A 19,098-nucleotide genomic window follows, 5' to 3' on the forward strand; every position below is an offset into this window, starting at 1 on the left:
CCTGGAAACAGGCAGACCCTGGCAGCTAGTGTTCCTGGGGGCATTTGCATTCCTCTGATTCCTGTGGCTTCCTGGTGGCCTTTGGGAAGGCCCACTGCTGAATTTGCAACAGTGTCAGCAATGTGGGGAGGGGTAAAGCCTACCTTATAAGGAGAAGAGCCCCTGTCCTGGGTGCAGGGAGCGCAGGCCCTGGAACCAGTCTGTGACCTGGGTGTCTGCTTTGCCTGCTGCCAGCCTGGATGCTCAGTTATTATTATGATATTTTGAATTTTTATCAATAAAAAATTCGTGGAAATTTGTTTTCTCTTGTATGAGTACCTACGTATAATTCTCAGTTTTGCCCTTTGGCTCACAAAGCCCGAAATACTTAATATCTGGCCAATACCAGAAACACTGGCCGACTCCTGTCTAACTTTATAGGCCAGGCATGAATGTGCGGAGAAGAGGGCCCCATGTTCTGGGAACGTTATGAGTCAATTTGCTTGGGGGGCAGGTGAGGGTGCCTGGGCCCGCATAGATATGCTCAGGGGAGCAGGGCGACTCAGAAGGAGCGAACGGAGGGATGCAGGGGACACTCTAGACCCTCGGAAGGATAGCCTGAGACATGGTGTGGCTGGAGACTGCCCCCTCCCCCGTGGGTGCTGCTGTCAGGGAGGGAGGGCTCTCCTTGTCCCGGAGCCCATCCCCAGAGACACTCAGGTGTGGCCCTGTCCCCGGCCATGAGCGTGTCCTGCCCTGTTCCTCTCTGACTCTGGCTCAGCCTTTCCCAAGGCTTGCTATTTCCTCCTCCAGAGGGCCAGCTCTGGGCAGTTGCGGACGTTCTTGGTCTACCATCGTTGTCACCCTGCAAACTGCTGCTCTTTACCTGCTCCCTATTTGCACTGCATTTGGGTTTTATCCTCCCTCTCAGTTAGATGCTGGCTTGTTAGTGTTCAGTGACAGCATTTATGCTCAGTTCTCGTCCGTCCAGTGTGTCAAGATAGCCACCTGCCCCAGCTTGCCTGTCCATGCACCCCACCTTGGGGACCCTGCTCCCACGATCCCACTGTGTGGTGCTTGCTCAGCCCATGGTTGTGCCCATGCTCGCATTCACACTCACACGTTCCTTTATTGTTAGCCTATCTCACTGAAGTGCAGTGTGCATGCTGAACACCAGCCTCAGGTGTGCAGTCCACATGTGTGTGCACGATGGGCCGGCTCCTGGAAGCCCCCTCCGGTCCCCTCTCAGGTGCTGTGCCCCAAGGTCCCGCTCCCTTGATTTCTGTCACCCTCAAGTAGTCTGGTCTGTTTTTTGAACTTTTTTTTTTTTTTAAGATTTTATTTATTTATTCATGAGAGATACAGGGAGGGAGGGGGCGGGTGAAAGGGGCAGAGACACAGGCAGAGAGAAGCAGGTTCCATGCAGGGATCCTGACTTGGAACTCGATCCCTGGTCTCTAGGATCAGGCCCTGGGCTGAAGGCGGCACTAAACTGCTGAGCTACCCGGGCTGCCCAGTGTTTTTTGAACTTTTTATAGGGGCACCCGGCTGGCTCTGTTGGTAGAGCATGCGACTCTTGATCCTCAAGGTCGTGAGTTCGAGCTCCATGTTGGGTGTGGAGATGACTTAACAAAATAGTAAAAAAAAAAAAAAAAAAAAAATTTTTTTTGTAAGTGGAACTGGTAGGGGCCTTTTCACATTCCTTGGCAGCAGGTTCTTTATGACCTTTCCTTGGACGATGATACCTGAGGAGGAGCCTCTCTTGGGGCCAGGGGTCCGTGCTCAATCGAAGCCTGTGGGTAGATGGTCAGGTGGGGCATCTGCACTGGCCTGTCTCGTGCCGTGTCCCTGTGCCAGGCAGGAGCCCAGAGCCCCCACTTTGCTCCTTCACCTTTTCCTCCTGTGTGTCTTTACAGGTGACCGGGCCGCGTACTGCAGGGCGGCCAACAAGAGGGTTATGGATGTGATAAACTCAGCTCGGGCCCGCCAGCAAGTGTTGCACGCCCAGACCTTCCATGGCGACTCCCTTTTGACTCAGGAGGATGCGGCAGCTGCTGGGGACCGGAGGCCAGCCCCCGATACCTGGATTTACCCGTTGATCCAGATGAAGCCCTTTGAGATCCAGATTGACGAGATTGTCACTGAGACCCTGCTGACAGAGGCTGAGCGGGGCGCCAAGGTCTACCTCACCACTGGCTACTTCAATCTGACCCAGGCCTACATGGACCTGGTCTTGGGCACGCGGGCTGAGTACCAGATCCTGCTGGCCTCCCCGGAGGTGAACGGCTTCTTCGGGGCCAAGGGGGTGGCAGGGGCCATCCCAGCCGCCTATGTGCACATTGAGCGGCAGTTCTACAGGGAGGTGTGCAGCCTAGGCCAGCAGGAGCGGGTCCAGCTGCAGGAGTACTGGCGGAGGGGCTGGACATTCCATGCCAAAGGTATGCGGTGGCCAGCTGGGGCTCAGGGTGTGGGGGCAGCCTGGGGGGTCATCCCCAATCCCGCCTCACCTGTCTGCGCTGGGCCCTCCTCCCATCTTGTCCTCCTGGCAGCCTTGCACACATGCCACAGCCTCCCAATCAGGAGCATTTGAGTTCTGCAGAGTTTTCTCTCTTCCGCTCACAGAACTTCATGCCGATGATCTGGGTGGCTGTTTCAGGAAGCACGTGGAACTTCTGCGGGTGGGAGGAGGTGCGTGCGGTCACCTTCCCTGGTCATCAGTTTCTCCCACATTGGCTGTGACCTTCTCAGGGACAGAGGGTATGTCCCTGTCCCTGAGAATTATTTATTTGGTATTAAATGGTTTTTCAGTCTTTCCATCCCCACTGTGGTTCTTTCTGCTTGATGTGAATTCCCCACTTATTCCCCATAGCTGAGGAAGTTGAGGCCGTGTCCTTTCCATTCTGAGCGACACAGCACTGCCCATACGTGGGTCATGGTCTGAACTGTGTGTGGATTATGATCCTCCGCAGGCATTGGTGTGCATTCCTGGGGCAGCCCACACGTGCCATAATCCCAGGTCCGTGGTCTTAGGGATAATCGGGTTTCAAACCTTGTGCTCAGCAGAGGGATTATCCCTGCTGCTGCTTGATGTGTTAAGGGCACCTGCCTCTGGGGTGGACTTACTCCTTCCGATGCTTCAGGGGCCACACGACCAGATACTTTGTCCTGTGTCTGAAGAAGAGTGACCAACGCAGAGCCCCTGGCCATAAGTGACGTGTGTGGTTTTTCTGGGTTTCTCTTTGGTGGTCAGAGGTCTGTTTGACTCCCGTGCTGGTCCTGGAGTCTTGTGGAAGGACTGATGGAGGAGGGGATGGGGTTACTCTGGTCTCTGGTCTTTGCCTGGGAGTCCAGGCTGTAGACAGCCATGGCCACTTAGCTGCGTTGTGTGGATTTGAGGTCATTTTGGAATCATTGGGTGGGTGGAACTCTCTTTTTTCTTATATCAGTGATTTTCACCTGGGGATATGTTAAAAGAAACACTAAAGTCCAGACTGCCTTATGTTTCTTGAATCCAGCTCTCTGGGGATTAATCCAATGTGGTGTATGTATATAGGTTTTTTAAGATTTTGTGTATTTGTTTGAGACACAGAGCACAAGCAGTGGGAGCAGCAGGCAGAGGAAGAGGGATAAGCAGACTCCCTGCTGAGCAGGGAGCCAAAGCAATGCGGTGGTGTAGGGGGTGCCCCCTCAATCCCAGGACCCCGGGATCATAACCTGAGCTGAAGGAAGACACTTGACCACCTGAGCCACCTAGGTCCCTGCAACGTGTGTGTGTGTGTGTGTGTGTGTGTGTGTGTGTGTGTGTGTTTAAACTCTCCAGGAGTTTCTGATGCCTTAAGAATCACTCTCACATCTCCGAAGGATGGCCCTTCTGGTCTCTAGGGTGGTGGTTCCCGCTTCCTGCTAGGAGGCTCACATGCCTGTTCCTGCTAGGGCAGGTGGCATTGTGTTGTAGGGGTGAGCCAGGCAGGTGGTCAGATGCCTCAGGCAGGTAGGGCTAGCCAGCAAGGAGGTGTGGAAAATATTTCAGGATTGGTTTTGTTCCTTATGAGAATAGCCACGGTGCCCAAGCATGGAGTATTGAAGACTGACCTGGAAAGCAGGAGGAGCTTTGATTCTCAGAGGGGACGTGTGTGCCTGGGGAGCTGTGCAGGCGATGCCTCAACAGCACTCCCTCCTCGTCTGTTCTGTGGCACTTCGGGCTCCCCAGCTCAGTGTGGTCTGGTGGTTCTGACTGGGCTGTGGGTTATTTCCCTGATTCCCTGAACCAAGCAGCACTGATAAATGAGCAGTGACACCCCCCCCCCCCCCCCCGTTACCGTTGAAACAGAAACACCCAACCGGCTCTTCCAGTGTGGCTCGCCTTTTCCCGGACAGGCATGCTTCTGCCCCACCCGGGGTGGGGCCTTGCACTCCGGGAGCACTGGATTAGTGGGGAAGGTCAGGAATCCCAGGGCACGTGTGCCTGTGAGTGTGAGAGTGCGCGAGAAAGAGGGATTGGGGTACGTGGGCAGAGGAGCCTCACCTGAAGGCCAGGAGTCCGAGGTCAGAGATTCCCTCGGTATTGAGGTCAGCGGCCAGGGTCCTTTCCTGTGATTGTGATCAGTGTAGGGGGTCCTTAAGTCGGCTCCCTTTTGTGGTTCATTCCTGCATGCTCATTGTCCCCAGAGCAGCCTATGAGAGGAGCGAGCAGCCCAGGTGGTGGCAGGGGTGGGTGGCTGGGTTTACTGAGGCTCTCTGCAAGGCCCGTGCTGGGTACAGATGGTGCCTGTTTATGCCTGCCTGTGGCTGAGTAGCCCATAGCCTGATGGTCTTACTCAGGCTCCTGCAGGGCAGACCTGGCTGATCTCAGCTCTCAGTGCTCCCGTGAGCCCTTGGTGAGGACGGTGAGCCAGGAACCCATGTTCATGGTGTCCACATCTTTGTGGCTCTGACAGCACTGTCCCCCCACCCCCCAGGAGTCAGGCAGGGGGGACTCTTGCACCTGCTGTGGCCCTGTGGGTGAAGTGATGCAGGAACACTGCCTGGTCCCTGTCTGTGGGAAGCTAACAGGTTTGGCTTGGGGCGCATCCTCCTCGTGGAAGTGACCTCAGTGGTCAGTAGGTGCCAGTGGATAGCAACTCAGTCCAATGGCAGGAGGCTCCAAGGACTGGGGTGTGTCCTTCAGTCCTTTCCGGCTTATCCCGCCTGGAGGATATCAAGCAGTTGTAGAGATGCCTCGTTGGAAAGACTGGAGGTGACTTGTGGAAGCAGTGCTCACTGTATTCGGTGGGCTACCGAGTAGAGGTGTCTCACTGGCAAACTGCGGATTCCTTGGTGTTTTTTTTTTTTTTTTTTTTTTTTTTTGAGAGAGCACGAGTCGAGGAGAGGGAGAGGGAGAAGCAGGCTCCTTGCTGAGCGGGGAGCCCAATGCGGGGCTCCATCCCAGGATCCCAGGATCTTGACCTGAGCTGAAGGCAGACACTTCACCGACTGAGCCACCCAAATGCTTCGCTTTGCTGATTCCTTAGCATCCTTAGCAGACTTGAGTATATGTCATGTTAATATTGCTTCGAAGTACCAGTGATATCATCCACTATTTAAAGACCTACTCTAGAGACTTTTGCAATGTGGTCCATTCATTTTTGGGGGGGTTTTTGCAAAGACCACCTATTCAGAATGCGGAGGGGCCCTGTGTACATGTGTCATGCTGGTGAAGCCACCAGACTTGGATTCTTTAAGCTTAATTCTCAGGCCAAATTTACCTTTGGCAAACATGTAAGGACCTGGTCCAACCTCCATGTAAGACGGGGCGATGGCAGTGGTTCGCCTTTAGGAGAGCACAGTGACCTGACATGCATTCTGTTGGGCTTTCTGTGAAGTGGCCGAGAGCCGAGGGGAGGCGTCCCAGGGGCCGTGGGGTGGGTGCTGCTAGGTGGGCCCACGGGGGTCTTGCATTTCTTGGTGAGGAGAGATGTCCTTGTCACCTGTGGTTTTGTTCCCGTTCCCCCCACCCCCCTGGGGGTCCCTTAAGGACACTGCTAAAGTTGGAGGTCGTAGTTGCGTCTTCTTGGCCTCTGGAGGGGCGGCTGGGCATCCACGTCAGACAAGAGTCCACCGGCAGCTGTGCGGGTTCATGCCTGGGCAGTTGCCTGTGGCCTGGCCCTCGCTCCTTCCCCGGTAGGTGGGTTGCAGCGAGGCTCTGAGAGCTGGAAGCACCTGTAATGCTGTAGAACGGTCACCTGAGTTCGGTGCTAGGTGTCCGTATTTTTCCCCAACTGTGCTTTCATTATTGTGTAGGCATTTGGTGCCCAGCACAGCACCACACAGCTTGTGTAGTTACGTTTTTCCCTTTTAAGTGAAAGTTTGTATTTTCTCATTTATTTTATGTATGTATTTTTAAAATACTCAATTTCTTTAGAGCATTTTGGGTTCAGAGCAAAGCTGAGAGGAAGCTCCAGAGATTTCCCAGCTGCCTTGCGCCATTCTCTCCCAGCCTCCTCTACTGTCAGCATCCGGCCCCAGAGGGCGCGCTTTCAGAAGCGATGAACCAGCGTTGACACACTGTCATCCTCCAGAGTCCACATTGTGTCAGGGGTCATCCTGGTGTTTTGTATTCATGGGTTCATGCGGGTGAAGACCTGTATCTGTCATCATGGTGTCACATGGAGGCTTTCAATGCCCTGAACAGACTCTGGGCTTCCTGTCCATCCCCCTCCCACCCCCTGCAGCCACCGGGTCCCTTTACTGTCTTCATACCTTCACCTTTTCTAGAATGTCCTGCAGCTGGACTCACACCGTCTGTATCCTCTTCAGACTAGCTTCTTATGCTTAGTTATGTGCATTTAAGTTTTTTTTTTTTTAAATAAAGACTTATTTGAGAGAGAGAGTGAGGGGAAAGGCAGAGGGGGAGGGAGAAGCAGACTCTGCTTTGAGTACGGAGTCCGACACAGGGCTCAATCCCACAACCCCGACATCACAACCTGAGCTGAAACCAAGAGCCAGCTGCCCACCTGACTTGAGCCCCCCAGGCACCTCGTGTTTAGGGTCCTTAACCCTTATGTCTTTTGGTGGTGCTGAGTAACGTACCGTTGTCTGGACGGACCACAGCTTGGTCATCCATCCACCTACTAGAGGGCATCTCAGTTGCTATAGAGTGGAGAGCAGGGCTCGGGGGCCAGGTGCAGAGTGGTTGTCAGAGGTTGTAAGCCCTGCATTGGCCATGTGCCAACCAACCAGCATCTCTAGGGCTTGAGGAGGCGGCAGCCCCAGGGGAGCCTGAGCGGGAGGATGTATGTGTCTACTCCCCAGACAGGAGTGGGCCTGAGCCTTGCTGCTGGTGCTGTCATGGGACTTCTTGCTGGGAGCCTGGTCCCAGCCCACCCAGCAGCCCCTTTGGGCAGGGGCCACATCCATGTTGGGGGTATCTCGGGGGAGAATCAGAAAATGAGCTTTGAGGGATGCCTGGGTGGCTCAGGTCCTGATCCTGGGTCTGGGGGTCGAGTCCCGTATCTGGTTCCCCCCGGGAGCCTGCTTCTCCCTCTGCCTGTGTCTCTGCTTTTCTTTCTGTATCTCTCATGAATAAATAAAATTGAAAAGAAAAGAAAAGAAAAAAGAAAATGAGCTTTGGGATGTAGACTTGCCTTTCCTCTGGGTGCAGTACCCTAGCAGTACCAGCACAATGTGTGTGGCCAGGGTGGGGCAGGCCATTGGATTAAGAGATTTCTGGCTCCTGCTGACAGAGGAATCTGTTAATGATTGTGAGAATTGTCACTATTTTTACTGCTTTCCCGACAGGCAGCTTGGCCTGGTGCCCAAAGGTGAGCTTGCAGTGCTTGCTGGGGCGACTCCGCCCTGTGTGTCTCCGGCACGCGTGCCTCAGTGGGGTGCTGGCAGGTGTGCACTGGGGCATGGACCACTCTGCTGGGGGTGGGGGCTGGCCTCCCGGCCTGTTGAAGTGGCCTGGACTGTAACAGGTGACTGCTTAGCCCTCTGAGGTCACGACTGTGGTGTCTTCTTGTCCCCTTAGATTTTTGTAGGGTCTGAGAGTCCTCTGAAGTTTATTGCAGAATATCGTGGTGGAAGTGAAGGAGAGGGTGTAAGATGACATTTTTCTTTCTTTCTTTCTTTCTTTCTTTCTTTCTTTCTTTCTTTCTTTCTTTCTTTCTTTCTTTCTTTCTTAAGACTATTTATTTATTCGTTCATTCATTCGTTCATTCATTCATTCATGATAGACACACAGAGAGAGGCAGAGACACAGGCAGAGGGAGAAGCAGGCTCCAGGCAGGGAGCCCGATGCGGGACTCGATCCCAGGTCTCCAGGATCAGGCCCTGGGCTGAAGGCGGCGCCAAACTACGGAGCCACGCCGGCTGCCCAGATGACATTTTTCTTGAAGAGAGCCTCAGGGACAGCCTCTCACCAGAAACGGTCTGGAGCACCTGCTTTAGAACTCAGAGGTTTTTATACTTAATTTCGTCATCATGTGTTGGAAGATGCACAATTAGCCTCATTTACTCTGTTCAAACAAGTATTTATTGAGTGTCCACTGTGTGCCAGGCAGGATTCAGGGTGCTGGGAATCCATCACTGGGGACCTGCCCTCTCCAGGCATCTGTCTAGTTTAATAGGAAGCAGGTACATACAGATGAATCTGTTTTTTTTTTTTTTTTTTTTTTTAAGATTTTATTTATTCATGAGAGACACAGAGGCAGAGACACAGGCAGAAGGAGATGCAGGCTCCTTGAAGGCAGATGCTCAACTGCTGAGACACCCAGGCATCCGTAGATGAATATATTCTAATAAAACGTCAGGTGATGGAACGGGTTATGACCATAGCAGGAGGAGGGATCTGGGCCGGATCTGGGGGTCTGTTAGGTGGGGGGTTGGGAAGACCTGTCTGCAGAGGGGACATTCACCAAGCACAGACCCTGGCTGGAGGGTTCAGGTGGAGAGAACAGGAATGTGAGGCCCTGAGACTGCTAGGCATGAGGAGGAGTGAGGGGGGCAGGTCGGGAGGGAATAAGGCCTGGAGGTGGCCGGGCCCATGGGAAAGGTCAGAGGCCTGGCGAGGGAGCGCTGTGAGAGCCCTGGGGCCACCTGGTTTGCTCATGCACAGCGCTGGACTGTGTGGAGAAGGGACTGTAGTGTAGGCGTGGGCAGAGCAGGAGAGGAGGTCCAGGGTGAGGGAGTGAGGGCTCTCATTGCAGAGCTGGGAGCCCGCAGAAGTCTTGGGATTCCGTCCAGTCATCTGTGTACCCCAGTGTGCTCCCTTGGGCTGAGGGTTGCCCACGGCCAGTCCCCTCTTGTGCTGTCACTCCTGTGGCTCTGCCGAGTGGCTCCTAGTCTTACGGGTGCTAGGTTGGTAGAGGTGTTGGGCACAAAGGTCAGGGCTTGATAACAGGCTTATGGCCCTGCTGGGAAGTGTGCAGAGGCCCCAGCCTGCCTCTCAGCCTCTGTGCTCAGGCCCAGAGCAAGGGATGCACCCTTGGGAGTCCCTCCCTGAATGGAGGTTTCCCAGCTGTCCTTTGGGTCTTTCCCAGCAGCAGAAACGTCCCGCCTTCAGGGAGCTTGTACCTGGAAGGGCTGTTCATGGGGCAGCATCTTGAGCTCCTGGGGCATGGGTACCACGTGGCTTCAACATCTGTGGTCTTTATGTGGAGAAAGATCCCAGTCCACATGGGTCTACAGGGGGAAGTGGTGGGGCAGTTGCAGGCCTCACCAAGGTGGCCAGTAGGTTCAAGATACATGCTGCCCTTCACTCGCACATGTTCTCTCAAGGCCAGCCAGGGCCAGAGAGGAAAGCTGAAAGCAGACAGGTGTCTGTCATGCCTTCCCAATGGGGTGATGGTGGCAGGTGGGTACTGAAAAGCTCTCGTCTCACTACACATAGAGTCTGGGTACACCTATGTGTAGCACGCAGATGTGTATCCGTGAGAGCAGGATTTCCTTTGGGGCTGGCAATTAGGAAAAACAGGTCTAAAAAAGCTTGTTAGTGGTCAGTAACGAAAGCAGGCTGGAAGCTGGGGCGAGGGGCTGTTGGTGTGTGCGGGGATGGGCTACATGCCTCTCATGGCTGGCCCCTAGGTTGTAAGGAAGAGATCTACGTTTAGGCAGATTTCAGAAGTAAAAGATACTCAGAAGACCAGGTCCTTTCAGTCTTTTTTTTTTTTTTTTAATTTTTATTTATTTATGATAGTCACACACACACACACACAGAGAGAGAGAGAGAGAGAGAGAGAGAGAGAGGCAGAGACACAGGCAGAGGGAGAAGCAGGCTCCATGCACCGGGAGCCCGACGTGGGATTCGATCCCGGGTCTCCAGGATCGCGCCCTGGGCCAAAGGCAGGCGCCAAACCGCTGCGCCACCCAGGGATCCCAGGTCCTTTCAGTCTTGCCCTCCAGGCCCTCTGGTCCAGGAGCCTTGGATGGACACACTGAGGGTGGCATGGTTCACATCATCCTTAGCCAGTGCCAGCCCCATGGGTGTCGGGCCTCCCTGCTGGACACGCTCACTGCTCCCAGCTGAGCGGGCTCCGGAGAGCCGGCTGCACAAGGAGCATGGAGCATCCCTGGTGCTTTTGAATCTTTCTGATTGTGACATTGAGAGAGTCAGAATAGCAGTGGCAGGTGGTGAAGCTCAAAGGCTGGGGGAGGTCAGCCCCTGGTCCTGGCCCCCCCAGCCTCAGGCTTTGTGGAAAGGTGGGCGGAAGTGGCTGAGCCTAGTGGAGGCGGAGGGCCTGCAGTGCAGCAGTTCAAGGCTTACCCGTTCCACCTGGACCTCCCTGGGCATCTGGAACAGAATGCTAGGGGCCAGCCAGCGCACCCCTAGTATCTCAACACAAGATAAGGTGAGCCACATGGTTGCCTACGCGACAGTGGCCCCATGGGGCGGTACAGTTGGCTGAGTGACATACGCAGGCAGGCAGGCAGGCGGCTTTGATGTGGCCCCTGTGTGTGTGTGTGGGGTCGAGCACATTACAGGAACAGGCAGCAGAGCATCGTCATCTCTTACCCAAGGTATTCTTGGAAATGCTCTTGCTCTGAGTGAGAATTAGGAAATGGTCTTCTATTTTAGGCTTCTTGGTGTGTATTACATGTTGTTGATTCGCTCACGATGGTCATGCGCTCCTGTGGGCCCCTTTACAAGGGTCATGTTGGCAGAAGAGAGACCGGCGGTGGTGCGGAGGGTGTGAGGAGGCGGGCTCTGAGCAGGCCGGCAAGCCTCACAGGGGAGCCAGGCCAGCTCCAACACTGGACAGTGGGCTGGGCTTTCTGGGCCGAGCGTTCTCGGTGCCAGTGATGGTGTAGTGTGGAGGAAGAGACAGAGGCCAGACCCAAGTCTGAGCTCCTGCAGGAGAAAAGAAGTCCAGGGCAGCAGATGTCCTTGGGAGGTCAGGTTTTGGGAGTAGCCTGTTTAGGAGAAGAAGTAGCTGTGACAGGCCCTGGACCGTGCCAGCAGGCCGTGGGACTCGGAGGAGGGGGGATGGGTACACAGCAGACCACCTGCCTGGCGTCTGTTTCAGAGCACAGTTTAGGATTCTGAGACCATCTGAGCCTTCCTGACGAACATGTCAGCATCCCGGGGGATGGGGGCAGTATCCTCTATCCCACGGCTGCTTGTACTGTATCCTGCTTTTTGTCCAGCTGTGTTGTCAGCCGGCTCATTTCCTAGCAGAAAAGGGGAAATGGTGTTCTCTGGGGTGGGACAGAAACTTACAGGGCCTCTTAGCTTCTCTCCTCCACCGGCCTCTAGTGGACTTTGTGTGTCTGGCTTTGGCTGTCCCTGAGCCACTAGCAGGGATGCGCATCTAGTGTCCTGTTGGGTGTGGTGTGTCTGCAGCCCGAGACAGAGAACCGCATGTCCCTGGGTGGGAAGGGATGCAGGATGGAGTGCATCCTCCATACCCACCTCCCCCCGGCAACAGCTGCATGCCCGCAGACTTGGGTAGGAGCATTGCTGTCCCCTACGCTGCCATAAGCCCAGTGGGGTCTTTCCCCTTGGAAAGCTCATGGTAGGGCCATGGAGTCTCTGGCCAGGGTGGGCTTCAGGTCCCAGTGGCCAGGATGTGGCCGAGGCAGTTCAAAGAGCCGGGGATCAGAGGCCCTGAAGCCTCTGGGAGGGGCTGTGGTTAGCACGGGGTGGTGAAAGCAGAACCTGAGCATGGGCATCCAGGGGCTCCCTGAGAAACCCACCTCTCGCTGTGCTTGGGCAAGATGGGAGGAGGTGGCTTCCTGGGAACGCGGGCTGCCCAGGTCCCTGCCCTCCGAGCAGCTCCCGGAGCGGACAGCGCATTGCGCCCGACTGCTCATTCCCAGCGGGCTGCTTTTCTCTTAGGTTGAATGAAGTGTGGAGAGGCTCTCGGCAGATGCTGTGCTCATTTCCTGTCTGCACGTTTCCTTTTCCCTGCAGGCCTCTGGCTGTACCTGGCAGGGAGCAGCCTGCCCTGTCTCACGTTGATTGGCTCTCCTAATTTTGGGTACAGGTCAGTTCACCGGGACCTGGAGGCCCAGATCGCCATAGTGACGGAGAGCCGGGCCCTGCAGCAGCAACTTCACCAGGTTGGTTGGGACAAGTGGGATTTGCCGGGGTGAGTGGGGGTGGCTGGGTGCTTGGCCCTGCCCACATCGCCGGGTCCCCTGAGGGCTCTCCGCCATCGTCTCCAGTGAGAAGGACCCCGAGTCCTCAGAAGCCTGCTGGTGGCTGGAAGGCTGGTCCTGAGAGGAGCCCCACAGGCCCGCCCTTAGAAGCTGCATGCCCTTTTGCTTTTGTCCTGCTGCGGCAGCCGCTCCTGCCCCACGGCCCCTGAGGGCTCCCTCTATGCGGGTCGCAAGCGCTCCTCTCTGTCTCACACCTCAACACCCCAGCTTCAGAGGGCCACAGGAGAGGTGGGGAAGCTGGGCTCACTCAGGCCCTGGGCCGCTGGCAGGAGTCTCCGCAGGAAGGCCGGCCAGGAGGCAGAACGGGCACTCAGGGCGCCAGTGTCTTTGACCAAAGAGACGGAAGGGGCAGATGTCAGGAAGCAGCTGGAGCACCGTGCAGAGGGGCTTCGTGGAGAACAGCGTAATGTCACAGGCGTGGGCAGCCCCCTTGCTACGTCGCTGAGCCGTAGAGTTGTGTGCACGCGTCACCTGGGTTCTGCCTCTCTCTCCACCTCGTCTCCCTTGCTAGTGCTCTGGCTTGGGGTTGGACACACAGGGGACGGTGCAGGGGGCCGGCCAGCGGCAGGGTCCCCTCGTGGTGTGTTTGTGGAGTTTGGAGGTGGGTGATTTGTGGGACGGGCAGAAACTTGTGGCTGCCTCTTCCCCCTGCCCCCTACCTGCTACCCCAGGGGACGGCGATTGGCCCAGCAGGTCCCCTTTTCCTTGGGGATTCCAGCATCTTGGAGTTTCTGTGGTGTTGTCCTCATGCTGGCAGTTGTAATAAGGCTTCTGTCCTTCTGTTCTCCTGAGTGTGGGAACTGGGGCCGCAGCGGAAACCTGACCTGCTCTGGCTGGCTTGGCCCGTTGGGGTGCACTGGCCATTGGGCGCAGGTGGCCGGTCCAGGAGCCTTCTGCTCCCCTTGGAAGACACAGGTCAGGCCTGTGCTCTCAGCCACTTGGAAGTGAGGAGGGCAGCCCTTTCTGGAGCTGGGGTCGGAGACCCTGGGCCCCATACTGCTGGCAGGCTAACGGCCTGGAGAAGCCGGGGAGAACCCTGTTTCCTCCATGGGGCAGCAGCTATCTCGGCCCTTCTTTGGTGGTGGAATATTTTACTGTCTGTTTAGAGAAAAACAGAAGGTTCCTGAGAACTGGTTAGTTCTTTTGTGGGGCTGTGTGTTTGGTGGCCTGTGGCAGCACCGCTGGACTCGGAAAACACACCGTTCTGTGCGCGTGAGAGTGGCCTTTCCGTGGAAGGGCCAGCTTCCCTCCTGAGTCACAGGAACACAGATAACGCTGCCGAGGACCAGACCTCAGAAGCCTCGGCTGTTGACTTTGTGAAGCTTTTATTCTCCAGTGTTGGGAATGACTGTTGCGAAACTGTGGGAGCCTTTGTTGCTGGACAAGGACATGGTAACTGCCTTGTCCCTGGGACCTGCCTTCTGCCGTCTGGGAATCCTGTCAGCGACCCAGTGGGGCCTTGGTGCCGGGAAGGCCTTCGCGACCAGGGGCCAGAGGAAGTGGCAGCGGTTGTGCTCTGGGTGGCCAGCGCGGAATCCGATCTGCTCAGCAGGTTTCTTGCGACGGTGAGGCTTCCAGAAAATGAGGAAGCCTTGCAGCTGAGGCTCCAGTTGGAGTCGCTGGTGCAAGAGGGTCAGGGCTGCAGCCCGGTGGGGTCTGCTGGACTTCTGTACCCGTTGCAGAGACGCCTCAGCCTGTGAGCCCCTGCCCTGGGGTTTGTAGCATTGTGGGTGAGAACTGGGCCAGGACTGGTTCCCCATGGATTGGGGTTTTGTGGGGGCAAGTCCCCCAGGCCTGTGCCCAGGGTCCTGGTACTGGCTCTCCCCGACTTCCCAAGTATGGGGATTGAACCCACATCCTGGATCTGGAGAGAAGCTGGGCCAGTTGCGGTCAGGAGCTGTTTTCCTAAATGACATATTTGGGATATTTTCCTTTTCTTCCCAAACCTGAATCCCAGGGGCTTTAGATTGTGGAAGGGTGCAGCCCTTCCATTCTTCAGAGCCATGCTGATTTTTGTGCTTTGGAAATGAAAAATGGCATTTCTAGGTAATTCCACCTATATGCTTAGATTGTCAGACCACAGCCCCCGGGCCCCCCAGCACTCCCACCAGGTGGCCCTGTGGTGCCTGATCCTGGGACTGCCTAGCCACACAACCCACCCACAGCCCAAAAAGTCCCTAGAACCCCGGCCACCTGTGTCCCTGCCCCGTTCTCCTCGGGATACAGGGAAGGGCCCTGTTCGTACTGCACTGGGCGCTGGGAATGGAGAGATATTTTTATCAGAATCCGAAGCCCCTCCCTTCACTCAGTACACACAATAAAAACTGAAAGCTTCCTGGTTTTGTTCAGAGAACACAGTTTACCACTTGTGACCTAAGAAAGACTCCCTTGAACAGCACTGTAACCTTGGTCAGCTGACTTCCCCCTCCAGCTCTGTCGTGGGGTCTGTGAGGAACCTTAAGTGTTTCTGGTAATTTAATTGAAAGCTTGGCTGAGTATTCGTTTGAAAGCATAAAGCTGGAGCGGAGTCTGTGGAGACGTCTGCACGCCTGGCCCCTAGGCCCTCAGCGGCTCCTCTTGTGAGGCACGTCCAGCCGGGGACTGAGGCTGTCGCCACTGCCATCGGGAGGCCCGAGGGTTTGAGCTGGCGGCCAGGAGTCCGCTCAGCTGGGAAGTGCCACGTGGACCCTGGCCCCAAGGGAGTGGCCAGGGGGTGAGCCTGAAAACCATGCAGGAGAAATGAAGTCCGGGCCCTGGGGCCGCCCAGCCCTGGACAGGAAAGCTGTGGATACTTCCCGTAGTGTTCTGCAAGGCCAGGTGTCTGCTGTCCCCTGTTCCTGCTGGGTGGTCCCTGCCCCCAGGGAAGAGCACACCCTGCTCCTGGGGCGGGACAGGGCGGTACCATCTCCGTGCCCCCCCCTCTGGTGCTCCTGGGCCCACCACCCCAGGCCGTTTCCCAGGCCATTCTGTTGGGTCTTCATAATGGTGTGGGATAGTCGGTATTTTCTGGACAAAGTGATGCAGAGATCCAGAGAGGGATCGCCCTCTCAGCCCTGTGTGGTGGGAACAAGTGGGATCACTTTCTGACTTCTTCATCAAATACCTTATAAATGGAAACACAGGACTTGTAGGGTGTTTGTTTAAAAGAGTATTTCCTCTCAAAGATTCTAAGCACAGTTTAAGAGAATATGAGTGTTTTTAAATGTAAACATTCATTGTAAAAATTAAGAAAAATTGGAAGACGCCTGTACCTCCATTCAGAGCCATCACTGAAGTCATCCTGAGGATTCCCTCTTGTTCTGTGTGACAGGGCATGACTTGTCTCTTCTTTCTTAATGAAATTAGGGTTGTATTCTCCGTGTCGTTTTTCTAGAACATGATTATCTTGTGGTGCAGGCTGGTTTGTCATACGGATTTATTTATTTAATTAGTTGTGGTGGACATTTAGGTGGTTTCCAGTTTTTCCCTGTTATAAATGTCGCTGTGATAGATAGCAGCACACAGAAGTCTTGAAAGCATAGCTTTTCATTCTGGGATAAATTCCTACAAGTGGAGCTTCTTTTTTTTTTTTTTTTTTTTGATTTTTTTAAAATTTTTATTTATTATTTATAATAGTCAGAGAGAGAGAGAGGCAGAGACACAGGCAGAGGGAGAAGCAGGCTCCATGTACCAGGAGCCTGACGTGGGATTCGATCCCGGGTCTCCAGGATCATGCCCTGGGCCAAAGGCAGGTGCCAAACCGCTGCGCCACCCAGGGATCCCCAACTGGAGCTTCTTGAGGCTTTGATACCTGTTGCCAAGTTGGTCTCTGGGAAGAAGCCGTGACCCCATCTCCAGCCGCAGAGTGCATGGGAACGCCTGGCTCCCTGGTCTGGCGGCTCGGGGTCACCCTGTGACAGAACGTTTTGCCAACTTGAGAAAAGAGCTACTCCCTCATTTCACGAATGTGTCTTTAAGTTGCATGACCTCATTTAGTGAGGGTGAACTTGTAAATCCTCTCTCTGCCAGCTCGACTTCCATTCCACGTCCCCTGTTCCATGCACATCTTGGTCTTAAAAGCATAGAGACATGAGCTTCTTAGCTTGCTGCTAGGGCAGGTTTGATGGGGTGGCTCGCAGGCCTGCCTCCCCTGCCTGGCTCCCTTGTGCCTCAGCTAGGCACCCAGGCACCCCAGTGCCCCGGCATCCCAGCACCAGGCACCACAACACCCCAGGGCCCAGGCATCTCAGTGCCCCAGCATCCTAAGCACCCCAGTGACTGGGCATCCCAGCACCCCAGTGACCGGGCATCCCAGCACCCAAGCACCCTGGCATCCCAGCACCCCAGGGCCTGGGTACTGCAGCACCCTGGCACCTTGTACCCGAGTGCCCCAGTGCCCGGGCTGGCTCTACGTGTGAATTGGTGGTGGACGGGCTGAGTCACCTGGCGCTGTGGGAGACCCTAATGCCTGTTTGTTTCTCTCCCTCAGGAGCAGGAGCAGCTCTACCTACGCTCAGGTGTGGTGTCTTCCTCCACCTTCGAGCAGCCGAGTCGGCAGGTGAAGTTGTGGGTGAAGATGGTGACTCCGCTGATTAAGAACTTCTTCTGAGGATGAACAGGTGCTGCCTTGTGAGGCCACATGTAGGTCAGGGGGCTTCCGTCCTAGCGGGGAGGGCAGTGTTCCCAGGACCCGGGAGCTCTGTTCCGCGGGTCACCATGGTTGTCATTGAAGTTTTCCAGGCCTGGAGTAGATGAGGCAGCACCGCGGCTTGGGCCGGCACCACAGAGCAGGGGGCTTAGGGCAGTGCGAGCAGGAGGGACACTCGGTGACAGGACACTGCCCTCCCGGGAGGAGCCTGCCACTGGGTGCCCGGAGCCTCTAGCTGTGGCCCACAGAGGCACGGAGCGGGGTGGCCCTGGGCTGCTGCTTGGCTGGGCCGTCGCCTGGAGGCCGGGCAGGGTGCGCCTGCCAGTGGAGGCGGTGCCTCCCCAGAGCGACCCTGCCCTCGCGCCCAGAGGGCCCCAGATGGGACCCACCTCCTGACTCCTGGGTGCGGGGGCTCTGAGGCAAGAGCACGGGGTGTGCGGCAGGGGCTTCCTTCCTTGGGTGCTGGTGCCAGGCTTCTCTCATTAAAACAGAATTGTATTTAATGTCATCTTTTAGTTTTCCCTCCATATTTTCATTACTTTTAATTTTATTCAGATCACGTATAGTTGTAGAGGAAGGCGATGCTAGACCCCTGACCCCGCAGCAGTCTCCTGCCTCTCTTGCCCCTCAGCAGCCTCCTTTGACTCTCTCACCTGTTTGCTCTGATCTTTACGTACTGGTCCGTATTTCTAGAGGATACGCGTATATCGGCACCCTCTCCCAGTATAAAGTCTCGTAAACCTCTCCTGCCGTCCACGTTATTCTGGTATCACACCTGACTGAAACCTTAGCCAGAGTCCCTTAGTGTCAACAAATACCCCAAACGTGTTCAAGGGTTCAATTGCCTTATAATATTTCTTATTTTATGAAAAATTTCCCACGTATTTGACTTGAGGTTCCAGATAAGGTCCAGACCTTGTGATGATATATGGTGACACGTCACCTAAGTCTCTTTTCATCTGTGGGATCCCCTCCTTTTTTTCCTTTGTGATTTTTTTTGTTGAAGAACAAACCTCTTGTTTATTGGATCTGCTTAAAACCTGGTTTGTGCCACCTTCTCACAGGAGGGCATCTTCAGAACACATAGCATGCTGCCCCACCGCCCTCTGTCTCCAGAAGCAGATTTCAAAACCTTCCCGCCAATCTCAATATCTCCAGGTGCTGAACCTTGCACAGAGAAAGATCTTCCTGAGAGAAGGCCTTTGGCCCCAGGGTATGGCTGGCCCATCCTTTGTCGGGAGAGAGATTGCTTTCCTCCCTGGCAGGCACATTCCCGGAAGCCACTTCACGTGGCTCACGTGGCTCCGTCCTGAGGGCTGTGGCTGCTGGTCCCCTTCAGGGCTCTGGAAGGTGTGGCCGGCCTGTCTGCACAGCCTGGCTGTGTGCACGGGGCCCTCCAGCATCTCCAGCCCCCCGCCAGGGCCAGCAGATCTGCAGGCTTCAATGGTTGGGAATTGGGTGGAGCGGTGGCCGTGTCTACACTGCTCTGGGGCAGCAGCACATCAGTTAACGCTGTTTGCCTTCAAACCAGTTATTAAATTGTCCTGTGGGACAATTAGGCTAGAGAAGCCAGAAGAATGTGCCAGGGCACCGGGTTTCTGTTTGGAGAGAGGCTTTCGGTAAACAGCGTTGACATTCTTGTAGACTCTGTGGGACCAGAGTCAACATTGTGCCATAGCCCAGCTTGAGCAATCGAGGCCTGTGCCCTCCATGCTCAGCTGCTCCCTTTGTCTCTGCTAACCACCTCCAGCCGGTCCTGGGCCCTCCCCACACGCGCTCTCCCCCAGCCCCGGCGGCCACCCAGGAGGCAGGGGCTCCACCCCCCACAGCACCCTGGGGCCCCCGTCACTGGATTG

The 19,098-nt window shown here is 55.5% G+C and overlaps 1 protein-coding gene across 1 annotated transcript in view; it reads left to right on the forward strand.

Moving 5' to 3' along the window:
• Positions 1 to 19,098, forward strand: part of PGS1 (phosphatidylglycerophosphate synthase 1) — a 44,133-nt gene that overhangs the window by 22,704 nt on the left and 2,331 nt on the right. Inside the window, exons 8-10 of the mRNA XM_055313745.1 lie at positions 1,896 to 2,417; positions 12,368 to 12,516; positions 17,084 to 17,235. Coding sequence (XP_055169720.1) covers positions 1,896 to 2,417; positions 12,368 to 12,516; positions 17,084 to 17,203 — 791 coding nt within the window. The 3' untranslated portion in view covers positions 17,204 to 17,235. The remainder of the gene's footprint in view (positions 1 to 1,895; positions 2,418 to 12,367; positions 12,517 to 17,083; positions 17,236 to 19,098) is intronic.

This window comes from Nyctereutes procyonoides, unplaced genomic scaffold (assembly GCF_905146905.1).
Source record: "Nyctereutes procyonoides isolate TBG_1078 unplaced genomic scaffold, NYPRO_anot_genome, whole genome shotgun sequence".
NCBI classification, from domain to species: Eukaryota; Metazoa; Chordata; class Mammalia; order Carnivora; family Canidae; genus Nyctereutes; species Nyctereutes procyonoides.